Here is a 24,054-nt window from a genome sequence, read left to right on the forward strand (position 1 = left end):
TGATCCTAATAGATATGCACTAGTGTAGAATTAGCAAGTATGATAACCTTAATTTGAATGAAAGTAATAATTATCAGTGATAATTATTATTTTCACATATATAAGCAGTTTTAATGCATTAATAGGATTAATTAAAAAGACTACTTGTAAAATTTAATGTTATTATAGAAAGAATAATTATAGACTGATTATATTGATAAATTAAAATATATAACAATAATAAATAGAAAATTAATTTGCTATTAATGAAATTCTAAATCATTTTATATAATCTGTAAAATTAGGCTGATTTATTTTACCTTCCCTTCATTTCTTTTTAAGTGTCTGTGATGACGTAATGATGGATTTTGATGCACTGGTTGCTGTGCAGACTGGTCTTGGGACTGCTGCTGTTATCGTGATGAATAAACAGACAGACATGATTAGAGCTATTGCTAGACTTATTGAATTTTATAAGCATGAAAGCTGTGGTCAGGTGAGTATTCTCAACTTGAAATCTAATGTTATAAGACTTCAACATCAGTTCTTATAACAAACATCAATGCAATTTCTTTCTAACTTTATGCAATCCTTGTCTTAGTCCAGCGTTTCCCAAATATTTTTAGTCGTGGAACACTTTTCATCTCACAACATATTCATGGAACACTTACGGAACACAAGTTTAGCAGGAGCCAAAGAACTGTTTGCTAATATTTCATTACATACGACGCACCATGCATCAAGGGCATCTTTATTTCCAACACATGTAGAGCAGAAATTCAAATAACTGTCATCATACTTTAGTTTTGGTCTTTTATTAGTTGGTTCCTGTTTTTTCACTTTGGATTTTTGAAGAACAAAAGTCTGCAATTGTTCATCCTCACTTTGAAGTGGTGACAATATTGTTTTCATTTTCATCGGCCACAGTTGCACTACTAGAAGTACTTTGCTTCTCGTTTTAAAGTTCCTTTTTCAAACCACAAATCCATGGACACATTTTAATAATAATATTTCAAAATACTAATAATTATCAAAAAAAATGTATACAAGGAAGTGAGTTTAGTTATGATATCGGTTCGCTTCCTTCTCTCCTTCAACCCATGTACTCCAGGCTAAACTGCATACGAATGGCATACTAGATGCCACATTGCTACTTTTTTGTAGATGTCATTACCTCTGTGCATACTTCTCTATGCAAAGCCCGCCAAAATAAAGTGTTCTGTGGTCTATTTGATTATTAGTCTATGCCAGTATATTAATAACCGAAAAAAAATTATGTTAAATATTATAATGATACAAAAGTGGTGTACACTACAAATATGCAAAATTTATTTATATATATATTTTTTAATTATTAATTACAATTTTTCATGGAACACAGTTTGAGAAACGCTGTCTTAGTCAGTTATAATAAAACAAAAAAAAAATCCTGTTTTGTTATAATCATCTAAGCCAGTGGTTCTTAAACTTTTTAATGTGAAGCCACCCTAAATCCATTATGAAAAATGCCTAGCACCAGGTGCAATGGGTGCTGGCTGAATATTTTGTAAGGTGGTGCTGTTTCAAATACAGTGTATGTGACGGATGACTCGGCTGTTCCGTATATGTAGGTGTATGTACATAAACACTGCAATGCAGTCAGCAATTATTTCATGACGACTTCTAATTTACACAGTTGCATGAAATTCAACAACCTTTTGTAGTGACGGCCACGATGTAAGCCGATGCTAAATTTGACGTCAAGGCACCCCTATAAAGACTAAGTGGCACCTTGGGGTGCCATGGCACCCACTTTGAGACCCACTGATCTAAGCCATGCTTGACCCACCCACCAACCCACGCACGCACACACAGAGGTTGCATGTGGCTCATTTCCTTGTATTGTGCAGCCCACAGGCATATAGACAGCTCTGAATTCCTATATGCTACTTCTCTCTGAGCTTTAAATTATTGTGCAGCAAATTATAGTTTCATGTAACTTTTGAAAATATATTCATTCTTAGTAATATTCAAATTTCTGTATCACTTACTTATGTTGTTTTCTGTATCTCCCTCATTATTTAACAGTAAAACCAATAACAATGTTATTGGAGTCTTGTAATAATTGTGCCAGATTTTCATATTTAATTATTGGTAAATGTAAAAAATCAAATATAAATATTAATCAACAAAAATTAAATCCTATTTTAGAAAATGCATAATTAGTGGTATGAAACTGTTCTTCTTGTGGCCTGCAACCTTTGGTGTTTTATCTGACCATTGACTAATAAAGGGACTACCCCCGATCTGAGCTTATCCTTCAAATAGTAGTATACGAATAGAACCTTTAAACTACTTCACTTCATTCTTTTTTCATTTGGCATTGAAAATAGTTGGATATGTAAACAAAATAGTGTAACTTCAGTGATAAAAGTATTCTATTCTGAGTTGTTCACAATAATATAAAATAGTTTACTTGATTTTACTGATAGTTGTGATTATGATGTTGGGGAAACTACTCTCCTACCAGTGCCAAGTATTTTAGCTTTGTTCTAAAGATTGATTACAGCAATAGAAATAGAGGTAGCACTCACTGCTGCGTTATCTTGACTTGGACTGTTCTTCAATCTTAACATACAACTACTATTAATTTATTTTACATCAGAATAAATCAGCTTAATAATTGAGCTTCTGTTAAAGTATAGTGGTTTTGCTGCTTGTCGACCATTTGGAAATGCCTTAAGTTTGATCCTATCATAGTATTCTGAAGGGGCCACTTCAATCGAGGCTGCAGTTAGCCAATCAGGCTAACTGCATAAGGGAGTAGGTTTCTCCACAAGTTATTGCAAGTCTTTCAGCCTGCAATAACACATTGGCCCGTGAATATATTCTTGTACAGACATAATGACTAATACAGTATGACCTAAGATGCTAATGCATCATAAAACTATCACTGAGTATAGTATGGCTTAATTACCCCACTATACAGTTATCTTCATTTCTGTGAATGGTGACCTATGTACATTAATAAATGTAAACACACACACACACACACACACACACACACACACACACACACACACACACACACACACACACACACACACACAGTAACTGTACAAACAACTAAGTATTATACAACTGTTGATTTGATAGTAAAAAAATTACTGCTACAGAGAATCAGACACTAAAATTAAAGGTGAGTGAATATTTTCTATTCCAAATATAACAGAATAGCTTAACATGTAAATTGCAGATTACATTTTCACTAAAATCCCATTACATCAAACTTCTCAGAAGAATATGAATTGTTTTGCTATATCACAATTTGATGCTGTTGAATGTTGTGCAGAATTATTTTAAAAATAACATTTATTTATTTAAACATTTTTCTGCATTTTTCTCACATACAGAAGTAATAATTTCAGTTTTATGTTGATTTTAAAATAAATAAAAGAACAAAATGCGTATTGCAAAAATAAGTATTGGAACAGAGATTATCATTTTGAAAGCATATTTTATTTATAAGAAATATATATAAAAAAAAAAAAGAAACATTTTTTACCCCCCCTGCTTACATAGTTTTCTGAATATAAATTCAGAGGGAATAGGTATTCAAACAGTTGATGTAATATACAAGATCTGTTCAAAAAGTGTATCCACTAACAACAGAAATGGCAAAATAAATTAAATTAATAATTGAGAATAAAAAAAATATAATAATAATAATGTTGTCCATTGTGGCTAAAAATTAAAATATGAATTTTTCCAGCTACAGAGAAAATGGGATTAGACCCATGTACTAAGTAGGAAAAAGAAGAACAAAAATTTTAAAATGTCAGCCATGAATCTGTACTCTTCAGAAAGTTGCTGGATAAACATTCAGCCAACAATAAAGTTATTTGTTTAAGTGGATGCAGCTTTTATACTGCTAAAACACAATGGAAAAAAGATACCATAATGTAAAAAAAAAAAAAAAGCTTAAAAAAGGGCAGAAACTGTGCGCTCAAATAAAGTATATAATATCTGTTAAGATCTAAGGGCAAAGTGAGCCTGCATGAACTACAGACAGAAATATATAATTCTTACAGGTTGAGGTTATGGAGGCTGCAATAACAAGATAAAGCAGCTTCGCATATATTGCCATGATAATAAATGATATGTATATATATCAGATAAGGTATCTTATCTGATATATTTATTTTTGTTTCAGATAAGGTATCTACAGCAGTGGTTCCAAACCTTTCTGAACCAAATGCTCCAATCCCATGGAAATAAAAAAAATTCTGCTCTATAAACCTAGTTTTTAAAAAAAAAATTACCATTTAAATTTTTTTTTAACTACAAACGTATTGAGTATTTTGCTAGTGTATCTCCATGAATCTCTTTCATCTATTCTTTTCCAGGTATTTCCATTTATTCATTAGGGCAACCTTTATTTTATTCATATCTCTCTCTCTCACCCACCCACCTGTTATTTTAATAACAGGTGGGTGGGTGAGAGAGAGAGATATGAATTAAAACCACCATTTTAATACTTAATTTTTTTTTTTTTGAATCACATTTCTTGTCATCTTGTGGCAACAAGAGTGTTGTTCGTAGTTCATTCTCAACCTTTAAAAAAAGATCATTATAGTTTGAAATAAAACTATATTGGCCCTTTTTAATAAATGAAACTGTGTTATTCTAAGAATTTAATCTACAAAAGTTTTATGTACAATATTCTATTTAATCTATTTCCGCCAAAAAAATTCAGTAAGTTCATAGATTTTATCAATATGTTTATATGATAACTACAAGAACTGTTGGTAGATTAAGGAAATATAAAAATTTGTATTTATAATATATATTATTATATTAATGGCTCCCAAGCATAACTTATATTTGTATAAGTGTATTATGTCTGTAGAAGAGTGTGTATGTGCATTCACAGGCCAATTTGCATGTTGTGCAGGTTGAAAAACCCAGACTAACTTGTGTGGCTCCTACCCACCTCTGCCTGAGATCAGCTAACTACAGCCTTGATTGAAGAAGACTTCAGAAATTCCTCCAGTCATCAACAGGAATTGAACCCAGACCTCTCTAAATGAGTGACAAGTGACAAAAACCACTATATTGTCATGGAGGATATATATTTATAATGTAAATGTACATAAATGAAAATTTAAATAATATATTTATATTAAATAAGCAGTTCTACTAAGATCCCTGAACTTGATGGACTTTGCCAGTTTACAAATGTTTGGTTCTGCAGTAGTGCCTCCAGTTATTTTTATAACAGGTTGTTGGCACCCATTAGGAATTACCAATCTGCAGGATCATCAAGAAAAATGCAACACTTTTGAATGCCTATATTTTGTTTGTGTTGTTGTTGGGCTTGTATTGGCAAATTTGATGTCAGTAAACAAATAACACATTGGAGTTCTTTTTTGCTGGTTGGTGATGCACCTTAGGAGGATAATTCTGAAGCCACTTAAACAAGTAAGCCAGATGGAGTCACTACTGAGCCATGTCTTTTTTGTGTGAAAAGGTTTTATGAAATGTTTTATTACAGTTTAGTGTAGGTTTAAATGAGATTTTTTTGAAGAAAGTTCCAGAAAAATCAACAATTTCAAGGTTGGTAAAGATGTTTAAATGGTCTGGTTCTGATAGATAATAATAAGTATGGTATTGGCAGAAAGAAATTTCTGAGGATACCTGAAAATACTGCACATATACAGGAAGAAATTAGAAAACAGGCCTTGTGCATTAGGTTGCATTATATCATCGTTTCTTGCGACAACAGACTAACTGGTTAAAATAAAAATTATATATACATAAGATAAAACAGAAATAAAATAAGATAAAAGAGTTAAAATATATATATATAATAAAAGCGTTAAAATATCATTAAAATACTTAGTAGCTTTCGAAGCGAAGTGCCTCTTCATCAGCCACTCCGTGAATGGTGTACCTCAGTATATATTGATGGTTACATTAGTAAATTAATAAGAGGAGTTTACCTCAATATAGGCGCCTCCGTAGCCAGGTGGGAAGGAGCAGCAGTGCGTAGCACATACTTCTTGATTAGACCGGGGTTCGAGCCCGTCACCACCAAATACGGAGGATGCGGAAAGGTCAGGGAAAGACCACCGCATATCCCGGAGTAATATGGCCTTAGTTGCTAATGCTCCTAAAAAAAAAAAAAACCAAAAAACCAAAACCTCAATATAGTACATAGAACACTTCCGTATGATACCCTCCAGAAATTAAAACGGAAAGAAAATTCCTGTGATCACGACAGTCGGTCGAAAAGCATTGTCAGCTTCAGGAAGGAAAATAGTTTTGAATATTTTCGTTAGATTCTTTTAATTGCGTTAATTTGAATTTTAATTGTTTTAAATTGATTTTGAATTGTATTAAATTGATTATTTAATTATTTATATTTTACTTTAATGTACCGGTAAGTTGTCGATTTTTTTTTGTTTTTTTCCGTTTTAGTTTCTGGAGGGTATCATACGGAAGTGTTCTACGTACTATATTGAGGTAAACTCCTCTTATTAATTTACTAATTTTATTATCAACGTAGAACATATTGAGTATTACAGCTCTGATTCATACTATCTAATTGATGGTTACAATAGCATAAGTCAGCTGGGCATGATCATGTATCACAAGTCTGGTGTCGGTAAAGCAGAATTACATACACATGATGATCGCCAGCACTCATTGCACTGCAATATAGTATATTCTATAATAGGGTGTAAGTGTACTCCCATTGTCTGATTCATAGTACTATTATTGGTGATCCCCAATGGGATATTGAAATCGTCGACTATTCACGTGATTGATTGTGACAGCGCTCATGGCTTGAAGCACTACACATAGCCACCAATAATAGTACTATGAATCAGATGAGGGCAGTACACTTACACCCTATTATAGAATGTACTATATTGCAGTGCAGTGAGCACTGCTGATCATCATGTGTACATAATTCTGCTTTACCGACACCAGACTCGTGATACATGGTCATGCCCAGCTGACTTATGCTATTGTAACTATCAATATATACTGAAGTACACAATTCACAGACTAGCTGATGAAGAGGCACTTTGCTTCAAAAGCTACTATGTATTTTAACACTTTTATCTTATTGTATTTTAACGCTTTTATCTTATGTATATATCATTTTTATTTTAATAAATTTATTTTAACCAGTTAGTCAGTCGTCGCAAGAAACATTGATGATAGGAAGAAATTATTTGGAGCCCAAGAAGAGCCATGTGGTGATTATTACAACAGTTGGGTTTAAAACTAACATTGACTTTAAACATTGTTCAGTAAAACTTAAAAACTTGGTTTCCTTACAAAATGTAGTCTGCAGTCCTAACAACATTTTTAATGGTAAGGTAATCTCTCTAATATATACCATGGATGATGTGGGATTATATGATCTTGGCCACTGTACTCTTCACATCTGAATTCCTTTGATTATTTCCTCTGGGGAATTCCTGAAGGACGATGCCTATAGAAATAATTCACACTCTTGTACCATTGAAGAATTGAAAGTGAAATCGCAGCTGCTTTCACTGCAGCTGCAGCTGCAGTGAAATCGAGCATCGCTGAAGAAACACTTCTGGTAAATTCGATAATATTAAATGAGTTAGGTTTCATTCCATTTTGATGGTATCACCGGTTGCCTAAAAATTTTAATAATTTATTCAATAAAAAATAGAAGCATAGAAGATAGTATGTTTAATAAAAATATAAATTATTTTCAGTGTACTCCATGTCGTGAAGGAGTTGGTTGGATGGACAAGATTATGACCAGATTTGGTAACAATTTTTTTACAATATATGTATATTTTTTAAGATTTCTTAATTACATTTACTCCAACCAGAATACAGCTGTTTAAAACATATAACTACTTCTAATGTCTCTGCTGGCATTAGAAATGGATCTATTTATTTATCTCATGTATTTATTTATTATTTATTTTTTTTTTTTGCTTCTCACCCACAAGGCTCAAAGGCTCTAAACTGTGATGAGAAACTGAAGATTATCGAGAATCAATACATAGTAGCCATTTTGTATTAAAATATATGTAAAATTAAGATTAATGAAACAGTAATTTCTTATATATGGATAGGTTAAGCAAAGCATATAATCAATGCAGTAATTATTTAATACCTGAAGGAAACAGAACAAGCAGAAGATTGGCTAGTAAATATTGAGTATTAGGGACAGGTGGAGAGAGCTAAGCTTTATGACAAGAATTCAAGTAGGGTATAGTGAAGGGTATTTGTTTGATGATTTATTTTAGAAGAGAGGAAGAATCAATAACAGAGTTTATGATATTGTAAACAAAAAGAGAGCTGTGCAGTTCTTTCTTGTCTGGAGCAAAGAGAAGTGATATGATTCTGAAACAGTGACATAAAGTGCTTTGTAGTTTTGACAGTGAAAGATAACAATTTTTGAAAGCATAGGAATTTAATGAATTTGATTTGAATTCACTGAGGTCTATCAGAAATATATTCCTGTTGTGGGGATCAAATAATATCACAATGATCAAAAACAGGAAGTATAAGCTGCTTTTTGAGAATAATTATAACCTTGTCACTCTTTAAAAGTTGAAGAAGAACACTTAATTAAACTGAACATTTGGAAATCTTAGAAATTAGATTGATTTGGTAATTTGTAATTTGAGAACCCTTGATGCAAATTACCACCTAGGCATTCGCATATATACTTAGCTGTGATTGTCAGAACTCATTTCATGGTTGGTATATCAGTCAACATACTTAATGCAACCCCAACTAGGTTATCAAACTCAGACAATATAGATAGAACGACCACTTGCAGCAGGGACGGCATCTCTACCCCCAACACGAGGAGTTGGGTCGCCCTATCCAGAAAAACCACTGCCCAGCACCAATCTGGTTCCAAAGCAAAGCCTGTTATCTACTGGTCAAATTAAATTCTCCACTTTGTGGAGATCAAGAGCGAGCATCGCTCACCCTGCTGAGCTCAGGGGCCCATCCCAAGCCAGCAAGAGAGGGAGACTTGCTCCAAAATAATCTCTATAACAACACTGTCTGCATTGCTACATATAAGTCAACAATGTCAATCAGAATCTCTGATTCACATATATATCTTTCCACCATTCAGTTCCAGGATTCTCTACCTAGATTAATTAACAAAACTTTAATTAAGTCACGAACTTCAGCCCATTTGGCTGGGTAAGGTACCAGAGTCCCCCAGAGCTAGAACCCCCCCCCTCCCAATCACCATCTAAGCGATTTCATACCACTGTGTTCATGGTCTTAGATCTTATCTCTTAGTATATTTCAATTCTATACTATAACACTCTGAGAACTCAACCGCCGGAGGTGGCACCACTGCTGGATCTATATCTATACTAATCACTATAGTCGGTTCTTCGTTTTTGTATATCTAGTGCCCTCAAATACTCGGGGCACCGTCTATCAACAGTAATGTGTCCGGAGGAAATTTTCCTCCTCCAACAGTTGACACAGTGCGGAGATTCCTTCTTTTTTGTACACTCTCTCTCTCTCTCCAAAGGTATGACGTGACTAACACAGTGCCCACAATAGGCATCTGCTCGACAATACCTTGCAATATTTAATGCACTGTATATGGGCATTAGGAGATCCTGCACTCTGTGAGACCCCTCACCGAGTGTGGGATCTATAAAAACTCTAGTTCTGGCTACCAAGATCTTCGTGATATTCCCAGAAACCTCAAGAACAAGATTTGTGACAGAAGTCCCTCTGGCCAAATTTCTTTTCACAATTCTAACATCAGAGCACATCTGGCTCTGAGAAACCTCACAGTTCTTGTAAGAGATGTTCATTAGTCAACGTTTTATCAAGATCAATGATCACCACTTTAAGATCACCACAAGCCAAGGTCCCAGACTCGTGGACACTCGGTGATGGCAGCAATATCTTGTTCTGTTGCTGCTTTGAGGGCAACTCACCTATCCCTGATCAGTCTTATAGCGATTACGCAAGTATTTGCCAAAACTAGTCAAACAGTCTTTATCGGTTCTTCCTTTACCTGCTCACTCATAGCAAATTGATCTGTACTTGCCTTAATGATAACAGTTTTGGTCTTGAGACCTTCTTGCACTGGCTGTACCACTTGCACATATGTTCTTTGTAGAGGGCCCTGTCCACCATCCACTTGACTAAGTTTAGACTTCAGCTCCACGTTTTCAAGAACTACTTCTTGAAATGCCACTTCCATTACATCCCAGAGGTCCATCACCTGATGGATGTAACTTCTGGAATTATCAAAAACATCCCTTGATATAAAGGCACGCAGCTTCTTTCTAGTTTCATTTAGAACCGCAAAACCATTCTGGTGTCGATTCTTGAGTTCCTGTCCAACACTCGGTTCAGCAGTATCTTCGTAGGTGACTCAGAATTGGCCTTCATCTGTGGAGAGTATAATTCTATACCTTGCTCATCATCTGTGGCTTCAGTTTCATCTACAAGGATGTTTGTTGATTTTATCTTGGGTCTTACTCCTGTCCTGGTTTGTTCATCTGAACTCAACTTGGAGGCCTCTGAGGCTTCAGGATTTGCTCGAATATCTTGTAATATCCCTGTGGTTTGGCGAGAACCATCTAACCACATTAACAATTACTACTTCTGGATGATAAATATATCTGGTATGTGTAAAAAAAGCAAACACGCTATAATATATCCAAATACAGTGAAACTTCCCTTTAACGGACAGCCAGGGGGAACAAAAATGTGTCCGTTAGAGAGAAGTGTCCGCTAACAAGAAGTCTGAGGGAGAAAAAAAGAAAAAGAAAGAAAGAAAAATCGTTAAACGTTTAATGTAAAATGAAATTAAAATATATACAGATTTTGAACAATATTTTTGTAAATAATATACAATTACATACACGAGAGATAAAGAAAAATCGTTAAACGTTTAATGTAAAATTAAATTAAATTATATACAGATTTTGAGCAATATTTTTGTAAATAATATACATACAATTGTGCTATGCATATTATGACTTTATCTTAAGAAAAATACATACAGTAATCACTTATTTTCTTTTGCACCTTCTTCCGGCTGATAATTTTTGTTTTCAACATTTGTTTGGAGTGAAGAAACCATCGAAAGTCCTTCAGTATCTTTACAAAACAGTTCACGACAGCTTGTTTTCTAATTGCGTTTACTGAAGAGGAAATCCATTGAATCGCATCTAGGATGCTGATTTTCTTTGCAAGGTCACTCACACATGTTACATCGTTCATGTTTGCATTGAAGATGTCTTAAAACACGTTTTCTGTAGTGAAGTTTAAAATTTTTTATTATCCCTTGATCCAAGGGCTGACACTGCAGATGTGTTTGATGGCAGAAAAACGATTTGAATGTTGGACAATTCAATGTGCGGGTGAGATGCAGCATTATCCATGAAAAGAATAATTTTTCTGTTTTGACGAATCATGTTTTGGTTAAAGTGACGTATCCATTCGCTCATGATATCTCGTGTCATCCACGCTTTTTTATTAGACTTCCAGTCAACATTCAAAAGATTCAACTTTATGCCCTTGAAACAACGAGGATTTTGTGGTTTTCCTATAAGAAGAGGTTGTTCAAAGTCTCCCGGCATATTTGTACAAAATACTACAGTCAAGCGTTCCTTAGAAAGTTTTCCGCCCTGGCACTTTTCGTTTTTAAGACTCATTGTTTTTTCAGGAAGAGCTTTAAAAAAACAACCCTGTTTCGTCACAGTTGTAAATATCCTTAGCTTCAAAATCACGACATAAATCTTCCAATTTGACGGTCCACTCTGTTACAACCCCAGTATCAACAGATCCACCTTCACCACTTACGGTTTTCCAAGAAATTTTATGCCGAGTTTTGAACTTGTCTAGCCATCCCGCAGAAGCTTTGAACTGAACTCATTTACTCCCATAGATTTCGCAACCTCCAAAGCCTTTTCCCTAATAATAGGCCCACTAATGGGAATTTGTTTAGCACGTGCATGACAAATTTGAAGTCCAACAATTTTCGGGAATGATTTTTGAACCTGATCATTTCCGTGTTGCCAAAATTGTTTGAGCAGTTCATATTTTTTCCTTTAGGATGTCGCTTACCTGCGTCTTCCCGATTTTGAATTTTGCAGCGAGATTGCGAACACTATTTTTTTGCCGATCATACGCATTAATGAGTTCGACTTTATCTTTTAAAGTTAAATGTTTACGAGAAGACATTGTGCACTTCACACGACACTGAACAAAACTGAAAACTGAAACTGAAAAGACGAAAGGCCGACCATATCCCCCCCTACACACACCTAATTCATCAGAAGTTTTACATGTGCCTTAAAATTCTTGAAAAAGGGTTTAGAACCGCGACGTAAACCTTGATAAAATTCAGAGAATTGGAAATAGAAAACACACGATTGAAGCAATACGTGGAAGAAACGTTCCTAGAAAAAGGGCCGTGAGCTTGCCCGCTGTCCGTTATGGGGAGATCAAATTAAGTGCTAATCTAAACGAAACAGTGCAGATTGCCTGTCCGCGTCCGTTACAGAGAATGTCCGCTAGACAGAAGCTGCAAACACGTTAAAACCAATGGAGGTGAGTTGGGGAATTTGAAAATGTCCGTTGTAGAGAGATGTCCGTTAACGAGAGGTGTCCGTTAGGAGAAGTTTCACTGTATACCTTCTGCAATTTGGCCAGTTCCACACAGAGACAATTTGCCAGTACCAGTGCCCCCCCCCCCTCCAAAAAACTTGGGATAACAGTAGTGGGGAAGATAATAGTGATCGAGTTCAAGTTGAGGATTCTCCAGAAACCGGAATCCAGAATTCTCCAGGATTCTCCAGAACCCTTGATGAACAAGGAGAGTGGCTTCATCAAGATATATCCGTGATGGAAAAGTGGTACCAAGGTTGCTGAGATCCTGTAAGGATTGGAGATTACTGCTGGTTCCTTATGAGGGAGAGTAAGCAGGAATACAAGAGACAATTCCTTAGTAGCAAACATTTTTAAGGACAATTACAGGAATGCAGATTATATATTATTGAAATATAACTATTTTGCAATGATTTACGATATTTTTTTACACTTGTATTACAAACTTGAATTATTCGTATATATATATATATCCCTTTATTTTAACATTAAACATTGGTACATCTTTTGATGAAGACGTGATAGAGGCTTCTTGTGGTGATTTTCGGAATCAGCGCATTTATTTCCTTCAAAATCACATATTTTCATTGCGGAGGTATGACAAACAATATTTTTGTTGGCTAGTCACACTACACAATTTAAGCAGAAGTAACATCATTTACATTTCAGTGGGTTAAGAGACATTTTTGTTGAACTAGAATCAGGACAGGATTAGTTTTCATCACTGTCAATTGAAGAATAGACAACTTTGTAAAGTTTAAAATCATCTGCATAAAGTTGCCACCCAAACATTAGCAGACTGAAATGTAGTAGATAGATCATTAATGTAAATGATAATGAAAAGTGGGCCTAGGATGAGACTTGAGGGGTACCTTATGAAACAGTAAACAAAGTTATTGAAGAACTTTCATTTATTACAGGTAGTTGACAATTGGTAAGCAATGAAGCAAGCAAATCCAGTAAAGGGTTGGGGGGGTTGTAAACCATAAGATGTAAGATGGAAGGGAAGAAGATCAATGTTAATGCATGTAATATCAAGAAGCAGGGGAATCAGTTTGATTTCATGTATCCAAATTAGTTTGCAGAAAATGAAAGAACAAGGTGGTGAGATCTGAAGCTTTATTTTCGGGAAAGAAAAGGATAATAGGGTTGAAGGTGGGAACTAGGATATTTATAGAGGAGTAGTTCAAAAATTGTTGCAATTGTGTTAAATATAATAATGGATCGATAGTGTCTAGGCTTAGCTTTATCTGCCTTCACCCTGTTTTCTATATGTAGGGATAATGTAGGCCTCTTTGAACACTGGAGGGTGATAACCGTACAGGAGAATTAGCAATAACATTAGTAGAGGCATATGATGCAAGAAAGCAAACTTATACAGCATCAGCCAAAAAAAAAAAAATTTTTTTAAAAATCCCATTTCACATAACCATTTGCTCTAAACGTTTGTCCAGTTCTTCCTTGAATTTATTTGAGCTTTCAACTTCCACAACAACAACAGATGGAACTTTGTTCCAGCAATCAACCACCCGCTGGCTAGGTCTCAGTTAATTTCCAAACATCTATTCTACAACTGTCTTTCCTCAATTTGAATTTATGCCACATCAGGTTCGTAATCTGAGCACTGAGTGTGCTCAACCCATTCAAAACCTTATCAGATCAACTTGCAGGTGCCTAGTCTCCAGATGTTGCAACTTGCAGTACTTAAGCCTTTCTTGGTAAGTGCACCCCATTGTTCTCCTCGCCAATCTTGTTGCCCTTCTCTGTACTCATTCTAGCAACTCTAAAATCTTCCTAAAATGAGGCCTGCATGCAGTACTCAAGTTGTGGCCTGACCATTCCCTTATACAAAAAAAAAAATTCCTGTATATCATTGACAAGACCCCATGACCTGATCTGACAGCCTGTCTGCACTGCTTAGAAAGCTTCATATCTGACTGCATGATTACCTCCAGGTCTTTTTCACTCTCTACCACCTTAAGTATAGTATCATACATTTGGTACATTTTTCTGGGGGTTACTTCTACCCATGTGTAGTACTTTGCATTTGTCAATGTTGAACTTCAGTTACTACTTCTAAGACCATCTGCTCAACTTTTCTAGATCCTATTGCAGTAGCATGCTGTCGTTACTGTCATTAACAACTCTGCCATCCTTTGTATCATCTGCAAACATGGACATTTAGCCTGATATACCTTCATAAATATCATTAGTAAATATACAAAACAACAATGGGCCCAACACCGAACCCTGGACAACTCCACTAATAACATTAGTCGATGAAGAGCAGTGTCCATTAATTACCACTCTGTCTTCTCTCACTCAACAACCTTTTTATCCATTGTGGCAACTTGCCCTTAATGCCATACTGCTTCAAGTTGTACAGTAGTCTTCTGTGTGCAACAGTATCAGAAGCTTTCCTGAAATCCAAATATATGACATCAGAATTATTTTTTCCCTCCAGTTCTCTTGTAACCACATCATAGTGTAACCAATCAGATTGTATACACTATGATTAACAGACCCATGCTGTGTCTGAATTATTACTGCTGTCTTGTCTAGATGATCCTGCAATGCTTCTTTAACCAGTGACTCCATTATTTTCCCCAGAACAGAAGTTAAACTAACAGGTCTGTAATTACTCGTGTCACCTTTTTATCCCCCTTTGTGAATTGGGGATACATTTGCACATCTTCAGGCACATCTTCAGGCCTTCAATATAACTGGATAGATTCCATCCACCCCAGGTGCCTTTTTTATGTTTAACTTAAACTATTTCTCCTCCACTTTGCTCTCTGTTATTACAAAATCATTTAGCCCCTGTTAAAGTTTAGTATAGTTCTGCCCTCCCATTCCTTACAGAATTCCTCATAAGTGAATGTAGATGCAAAATACCCATTCAGTTTGTCGGCTATATGAGCAGGATCATCAACAGTCGAACCATCGATATCAAACGGACCAACCCGATTCATCCCCTTCCTTCTAGAGTTTATTTAAGTAAAGAAGCTTTTGATGTTTTTCTTTGCATCCTTGCCAAAGATTTCTTGCCTTTGAATCTGCCTTCACTTGCCTAACCTCCTTTGTGACTTGATTACAGACTAGCTTATATCTATCTAGGCTTCTGTGTCTCCTGATAATTTATATGTATCCCATGCAGCCACAAGTCTCATTAGTTCTTCTGACATCCATTTAGGCCTAAAATTTGAACAGTATTTTTTTTGTTGGTATGAAAAGCCTAGTAGCTTCCAAGATTAAATCCTTGAATGCTTCCCATTTAGAGTTTGCTGTTGGTAACATCATCAATTGGTCCCACTGTATAGAATTTAATTGAAGAGGTTTGTAAGAATTGGTGCTAGTGAGGAACTATTTTTTCTGAAAAAAAAGAGTAGGGGGGGATTTCAGTACCAGGAATCTTTATTATGAGTAATAGTTGACTGGAGATCATTAATAGCAAGTAATCTACCATAGCAGCCATTTGTATTACATTCAAACTAATAAGTGGGGATGGAACATAGCCATTAAGGAGAACTAAGTGTAGAAAAATTAATTGCAAAAAGATCAGCTATGCCAAGAAGAGAGTTGATTGAGTCATTTGAATCATTAGTTTACATAGAAATTCTGGGAGATTTTGATAGCTGGAATAGCACCATAAAGGCTTGGAATTGAAATTCTGAGTAATTTCAGCTTCTACTGAGTGAAGGTAATGAGAATATTGGATTGCATAACTTTTTTAATACAACATTCTAAGGGAATAGAAAGAAAAGTAACTAACATTAGTTTTCAGTTTTAGATACTTTCATGAAGATAATTTTTGTAACAAATTGGATACACTAACTTGTTTAACATCCAATGAGGAAAATCATCACAGGTAATAGTGGAGAATTTGATGAGAATGAATGCTTAAATTTCAGAATGAAGGATTAAGTACAGATAATTAATGTTAAGATCGTTTGGATGGGGATCCAATCTACATTGGCCAGAAACCAATTTAATACAGTCCAAACTTAAAAAATATCTGTCAGAGGGAGGTTCAGAAATTGAAGTATTCACATCATCCACAGGAATGATGCCAGATATTCCCATGGTATAGTATACTTTTATTATAAATATATGTATGTAAATAATTTTTTTTTTTTTTTTTGTTTACTCTATCATTTTGCAGATTATCTGGAAAGGTCATTTTCCATTCATCCCCAGATAATTATGACATTGCTGTTTGTTTTCTATAAAAGCATTTCAATTTTAATTTAATTAGTTGGCTTTTCGAAGTAAAATTTACAAAAACTTGCTCAACATCAAGCTACTTAAAAAATGATTTTCAGAATAGTATTATACATAGTGTTAGGGGGGAAAGGTGCCTTTGGTGGTTTCCCATATAGTGGAACCTTGATTATATGTGATGAATAGGACAGTGACTTCCTCAAGTAACAGAAATCTCACATAATAGAAACCCAACTTTTTTTGCCAACATGTTATGTGGTTTGGGATTCCTTTATTACATGCACTAATTGCAATGAAAAGTATGTAAGGCGTAATTTTAAAAAGTTATGAGACAAAATGCACTACAGTAGTATTGTAAAATGTACATTATGGACAATGCATACTAAATTAATAAATTTGTAATTTCTTTCTTACAGCATTTAATAAAACTATTTAAACAAAGTTTAAAGTGTATCATATGATAAGTTTGCTTTTTTATATTGAAATGTCATTTTTATTATTTATATAACACATTGGCATCCAAAGTCATATTGAACTGTTTTATTATGTGCAAAACATTCCAATTGTTATACTTCCCAGCTGGCTTGGTTGATAAAGATTACTGAGCTCCTACTCTTATCTTTTTGAGTTGACTGGTTTGTGAGACTTAGAAGTTCTCTTTTGCAGGGTTTTTGTGCGATGATTGTAGCTATCATTTGTATACATTTTGAAAAATTAAGATTAGAATTGCAATTACGAAAGAATTTATTAAGTATTTATTTACTTATTTATTTTTTTAGTTAGTTAGTTAGTTTTAAATTACTCCTTTGAACATATGCAGATGGAAATCACAGTGAACAGATGTACCCATACATGCTCTGCTGCTATTTCTGTAGATATTAACAGGTTTGGGTTAGGACCTTTCATTACAGATATTCAGACAGATATTCATTTTAATAAGAATGATAATTATCTATTAAGTTGCTCCATGCAAGAGTTTATCCAAGAATTCTATTGCACAAGAGCATCTTATTAAACCTTTCATTAGCGAGTTTAGTGAATGTATGTGTGGGTTCTGACAGTGAGATTTTTGCTACTGGCTAGTTCTGTTGAGTGAGTTTTTTAAAGGAATTTTTAAAAAATTGTAAAAATAAAAACTTTGCAGCTAAATGCTATTACAGGTGACCCCTGATTAACGCTGATAATTCGTTCCTGAAAAACAGAGCACTAAGTGAATCAGCGCTAAGCGGGCACCCTATTTCCGTAATGTAACATATGTATTTGTGAGTCGCGGTCTATGCCATAGGATATTTCCTAATCAATAATAAACGGTAGCGAAAAGATGCACAAATGTCAGTCAAAATATTTAATATTAAAAATTTGTACATATAAAATATTCTCTATTACATATATATATAATTATGTGGTAAGTAACTACATTACGTATCAAAATTAAACTTAAAATCATGAATGTATTAATCCGATGGCCTTGGACTGTCAGGTTTTCATAACTCTGGTCGATTTTGGGTTTACTTTGGCTGTCTTCCTAGTAAACTAAAAGGGGTTTTACTTTAAAATCCCCGCAGCGTTACCACCCAACAATAAAGTCAACTGATCCTTCGCTGTTTTGAAACCTGGAATGTTTTTTTTTTTTTCTTCTTTCAATATGAAACTTCTTTTAGGCATTTGTTTCCAAAAAAAGTCCTGATTCATCTATGTTAAAAACATGTTGAGAAGTTTAACACCACTCTTCAATAATTTTTAGAAGTTCCTTTTTGAAAGTTTCGGCTCCTTCTTGATCTGCACTTGCCGTTTCTTCCTGGATTTTAAATCTATCTTACCAGCCCCTACTAGCTTTAAATGGTTCCACATTTTATTTATTTTTTTTAAAAGGTGAGCTTTCTTCATATCATCATATAGGCTAATTGCATTTTTTTTAATAATATTTAACTTAACGGAATTGTGCATTTGATATTACCTTCAATAAAATTATTTAAAAGTCTCTCCATTTCAATTATAATAGCTTGCCTAGTTGCTTGCAGTGGAACAGCTGTCTTTCCTGATGCTGAAATTAATTCTTTATTTTTTATAATTGTTCTTACAGTGAAACCTGCCAATCCTAAATTATTGCACACATCCACTTGTCGTTGAACAGAATCGATTCCCTTCAAAACGTATAATTTAATTTTCAAATTCAGTATTTTTTTTACCTTAGTGGGCTTCGTACCACGTCCGGACATTGTTCCTTTTTAATTCTTATCCGCTGTTATTAATCTTCGAAAATGTAACTGTGTTGCATTAATTATGATACAAGGTTTAAATAAACTGACTGATATGGATGATGTCTAACACTGTACTGAGTGATGTCTAGACTTCGGATAAATGCATATAACATAAATATTACAAGCAATATACTTCATAATTTTTTTAAAATGTTGATCTCAGAACTGCATTACAAGTCACCATAGTGCAATTAAATTAGCATGGGAGAAAATTTCACAAGTCAGCGTGGGAAACTTCGCTGTTCATTTTCAAGCTATCGACTACATTAGATGAAATGTTTTCATTAAACATGCCAAAAATTCATTCTGTACACTGGTAAAAGAGCGTTAGAGTGAGATATGGGTTATAATTTAAAAACAGCGTTATATCGAATCAGCATAGAGCAAACCGCATTACAACGAGGGCTTGCTGTACATATTAATTTGGTTTTATTGTGACCTGACTGCTCAATATTAAGAGCAAAATTTATGCCAAAAATCAAATCAGAATTTTTTTTATTCAAAAAAATTTGGAAAAAATTCATTACAATTGTAAAAAAATCTCATGGTTATTATTATTTTGAATATGGTAATAGAGCTACAACACTTTTTAGGTCTGAATTCTGGAGAATTTTAGCTTTTTTGCTTTTAATTCAAAATTGGAGAACAATGGCCAATAGGTGCAATCTCCCCTTTTGATTGTCATAGCTATTTTCTTGGCCACCTTAGTTGGAAACATCACATAATGAAAGATTTCAAAACAATTTGTACATTAATGGACACATTATTTGAATCATATATGTATGTAATCCCAAGAGCCCACAAAGAACACACAAAATATAAATTTACATCTGTACTCCAAAAAATATTAATAAAAATTGAAATCATTTAATGTTTAGATAATGACTGTATTAATGAATAACACAAATTTTCACTTATTATTTCAGTGCAGGGTAATGCTAAAATAGATGAAATAGACATGATCTATGAAATTAGTAAGCAAATAGAAGGTCACACAATATGTGCTCTTGGTGATGGAGCTGCATGGCCAGTTCAGGTTAGATATACCTTATTTTATTTATTTATTTATTTTTTTAATGTTATTAAAAAAATCTGAGTAAGGCATATATAAGCTCTCAGGATTTTGGAAGGCACCATCTATATATCTAGATACTATATATCTCTCTTCATTAGACTATCTTTTTCTTTGACAGCTGAGTGTAGTCAAAGAGTGCAAAAATTGTAAAATAAAATGGAAAAAACTGTCAAAACATAATTCATCTCCTTTTCCGGTTATTTAGGAAATAGTTAAGTGCAAAATTTTGTATAAAATGTTCAAACTTGGGGGGGGGGGGGGATTAAGCAGTGGAATACTACCTCGATGCATATTATTTCAAAAATTTGAATTTGCTTCTGAAAATAGTGCTTTTCCACATTATTTTTCAGTCAACCATCTAGGAACGCTGTTGCCTTATGGTGATAGCAACAGTGTTGAAACCCTTTAGAAACAACTACAAAAAAAATAGAGAAGTGTTATTTTCAGAAGCCTATTTCAGTCTGAAAAAAATATTAAAATAAATGTGAGCTAAAAGTTAATTCCAAAAAATTTCCTAAAATATATAAATAATTTATTTCATTGAGAACCACATGGTCTTATTGAATAAAGGAAAGGACGTGGCATTTCTATAACTACTATAAACCCTGCTCTTTGACTAAATCAAGATACTGAAGTTTTGTACTACAACAGCCTAAACTGTAAAGTAACGCCCCGGATATATTTTTTCAGGTCTTTAAGACCTCAAAAAATATATAAATAAAACTGAAATAAACCACTATATATTCCTAGATAGTGTCCTCTTGACAGAAACTTAAATCAGAAAACCTGTGACTAAAATATCTTGTCAGGATGAACTGTTTGTGGAGAAAAAAGGAAAATAAAAGAAAAAGAATAACTATATACCAGTAATAAAGGGCTGATTAATGTGGTAGTTGTGTTACTGAAAGTTTCGTGTAAATTAAGAGCTAATTCCCATAAGAAATAATAGAAAAAGTGGAGTTGCATGCAAGGGATTGAGCTCCCAAACGATAATAATTAAGTGATGTTAAATGTATGTTAGTTTTTAAAGAATAAAGTTACAGTGCAAAGCTGCTGTGCATTAGCTGCTACAGGGTTGTTGGAATATTGGAATTTGCAGTTGAAATTTCATACTGTTCTTTCTATTATCTTTCTGAACATTTAAAATAATTTTCCTCCTAATGATATTTATTCAGCCAATGGGAGAAGAGAGATGCAGGTTACGTGGTAATACATAACAAATACAAAAATACGTAACAGGAGCTTGTTTTACTGTGGTAAAACAAACTTCTGTTTAAGCGTGGTCACGTGCTATGTTTGTCTAAAATGACCATGTGGTACCATTCTTGATTTCCATATGTAACATATTTATTTAAATAAACTAAATGCAGCAAGGCATAATATTTTAAGAGTTTAAGATTCTATATCTATATAGGCGCCTCCATAGCTAGGTGGACAGGAGCACACGCTTCTTGATTAGACCGGTGTTCGAGCCCGTGACCACCAAATACGGAGGATGCGGAAAGGTCAGGGAATGACCACCGCATATCCCCAGAGCAATATGGCCTTAGTTGCTAATGCTCCTAAAAACCAAATAACAAACATATATCTATATAATATCGGTGTAGATACACCATAGACAACTCTTAAAGAAAAACTACAATCGTAGTGTGAAAAGCCAACTAGCTTTGAAACGGTGCTGTCTGGGTGGTGGTGGTGCCCACCAAAAATTAGTGAAGCATTACTTATTCGAGGTAGTGCAATACATGGTAACTCTGCACAATATGTATCTCATATTGTGCAAAGGATGAACACAATATGAAATACAGATGAAATGATGCCTTTCACACTGATTGTAGTTTTTCTTTAAGAGTTGTTGTCTGTGGAGTATCTACACCAATATTATATAGATATAGTAACATATTTATTATTCATAGCTGAGGAAGAGAGAAAGAGACACAGAGTCTAACGCTTCTGTATGTATTTTATTTTATCAAAATTAGCAAGCGCAGCAAGCAGGGTGCAAAAGCCCCCTAGTTATTATTATTATTATTGGAATTTCTAGTTGAAGTTTCATACTTTTTTTTTTTTTTCGTGCTTTTTAATTTTTTTTATCTTGTCAAACTAAGATGAATAACACTAATTATTTCAGACTAAGTCATTAAAGCTTTTCATATACTGCATTTATCGTTATAATTTACAATATAAAATTAGCTACAATTAAATAAAATTATATAATCAATAATACTGTTTTCTACATCAGCGTGTTAGAGCAAAGTGTTCATTGTATAATGGCCCCACGGGTTTCCCCCATCAGAGCAGTGAGAGAAACCAACACTCTTGATCTAATTATCAACAATGAGTCTTCATGCTTTAGAAACCTCCAAATAAAGGAACCACTATGCTGCAGAGGTCACGAGTGTATTGATGTGGGATCTATTTTTTGTATAATAGAAATTGTATAGGCTATTTTCTTGTTGTGTAGTTTGCTACTTGATTGAATATTCTCTATTGTACAGGTTTATACAGTAGAGAAAATACAATTTTATACACAAATAATTAATATATAATTAAATTATTGTACAGTTGACCTATTCAGCATATGTCTGCCTGCCATGTGTTTTGTTAACCAGTAACATTAAAATTATAAGTACCAGTTTAGTGTTCTGATGGACACCAAACTGGCACTATATGAGTGCTTGAGGAACAGGGTTGTTGCCCTTGAAGGAATTAAAAAGTGGAACCATCAAGCACACAGGAGCCTATACTCATGTATCACATGGTACAAATGATATCCTACACAGCAGAACTTGCTGGTCCTATAAGAAATAGCTGTTGCTGGTGACTCTATTGTCAGGAAAGCAGGAAATATATTTTGTAAAAAGGATAGGTAGAATAGAACCAAGGTATGTCTGCTAGGGAAAAAAGTTGATGTAGAGCAACTATTTCACTTTAAGGGCACAAAAGGTGATATTGTTGTATGCATTGACACTAATGATATTAAGAGTAGCAGATCTGAAGATTTACTCAACAGGTGTGGGGCAGTGTTAAGAAAAAGTCACAAGTTAGGGTTAAATTTGAAAGTGCCTGCAGTTCTACTCTGACATGATTGAAGTGAGTACATGATCAGATCGGAAAGACTGTGCAAGACTCATGGGGTGGGATTTTTCTCGGCTTAGTCTATGCTTGATAACAGTAGAGATATTATTTTTAGAGGGAATGGGATACACTTAAATAGAAGGGATATGAGAATATTTGCTGATGCTGTTGAGGCAGTGTTAGATGAGTCGGAAAACTGCTAGCTTTGAAAGATGTACAGGATAATAGATTAATAGTAGCTGCAGGCAGAGGTGAAAGTAATTTTTGCACTGCTCCTATTGGGATATGCAGCAATCTGGAAAGCAAGGTATCAGAAATTATGGATCCTCATGGGACAAGAAAAAAAACATGGCTTTTTACAGCTCCAGCTAATAGGGAAGTTTTTCTTAAATTTTTGCCATTTTATTGACTTAAATTGGCATATTAATTTATTTTCTAGAAGTAGCTTTATATTCCTAGTTATGATACTTAGTTTATTTTGAACTTAGATAGAGATTTTGTAGGTTATTACTTAGTATCGATAAGGGTATCCATGTGCTGGACAAGATTTTGCAGCTCCAGCGAACGCTAAGTTTTTAATTATATTTATCCATTTTATTGACTTAATTGTTGTATTAAATTATTTTCTATAAGTAGCTTATAGTCCTAGTCAAGCTCCTTGGTTTATTTCTAATTTAGATAGTGATTTTGAAAGTTAATACTTAAGTGTCTGTAGATTTACCATTCGTAACTTGTTGTCATTGTTATACAATACAACGTATATCTCGAACGTAAAACTAGATAACAAAACAT

At 34.1% G+C, this 24,054-nt stretch overlaps 1 protein-coding gene across 1 annotated transcript in view; it reads left to right on the plus strand.

Moving 5' to 3' along the window:
* The window catches only part of ND-51 (NADH dehydrogenase (ubiquinone) 51 kDa subunit), a 183,663-nt gene that overhangs the window by 125,360 nt on the left and 34,249 nt on the right, over positions 1-24,054 (plus strand). The window contains exons 9-11 of the mRNA XM_090378085.1: positions 322-475; positions 7,722-7,776; positions 20,036-20,145. Coding sequence (XP_090234211.1) covers positions 322-475; positions 7,722-7,776; positions 20,036-20,145 — 319 coding nt within the window. The remainder of the gene's footprint in view (positions 1-321; positions 476-7,721; positions 7,777-20,035; positions 20,146-24,054) is intronic.

This window comes from Mastigoproctus giganteus, chromosome 7 (assembly GCF_048544385.1).
Source record: "Mastigoproctus giganteus isolate SK-2022 chromosome 7, ASM4854438v1, whole genome shotgun sequence".
Classification (NCBI taxonomy): domain Eukaryota; kingdom Metazoa; phylum Arthropoda; class Arachnida; order Uropygi; family Thelyphonidae; genus Mastigoproctus; species Mastigoproctus giganteus.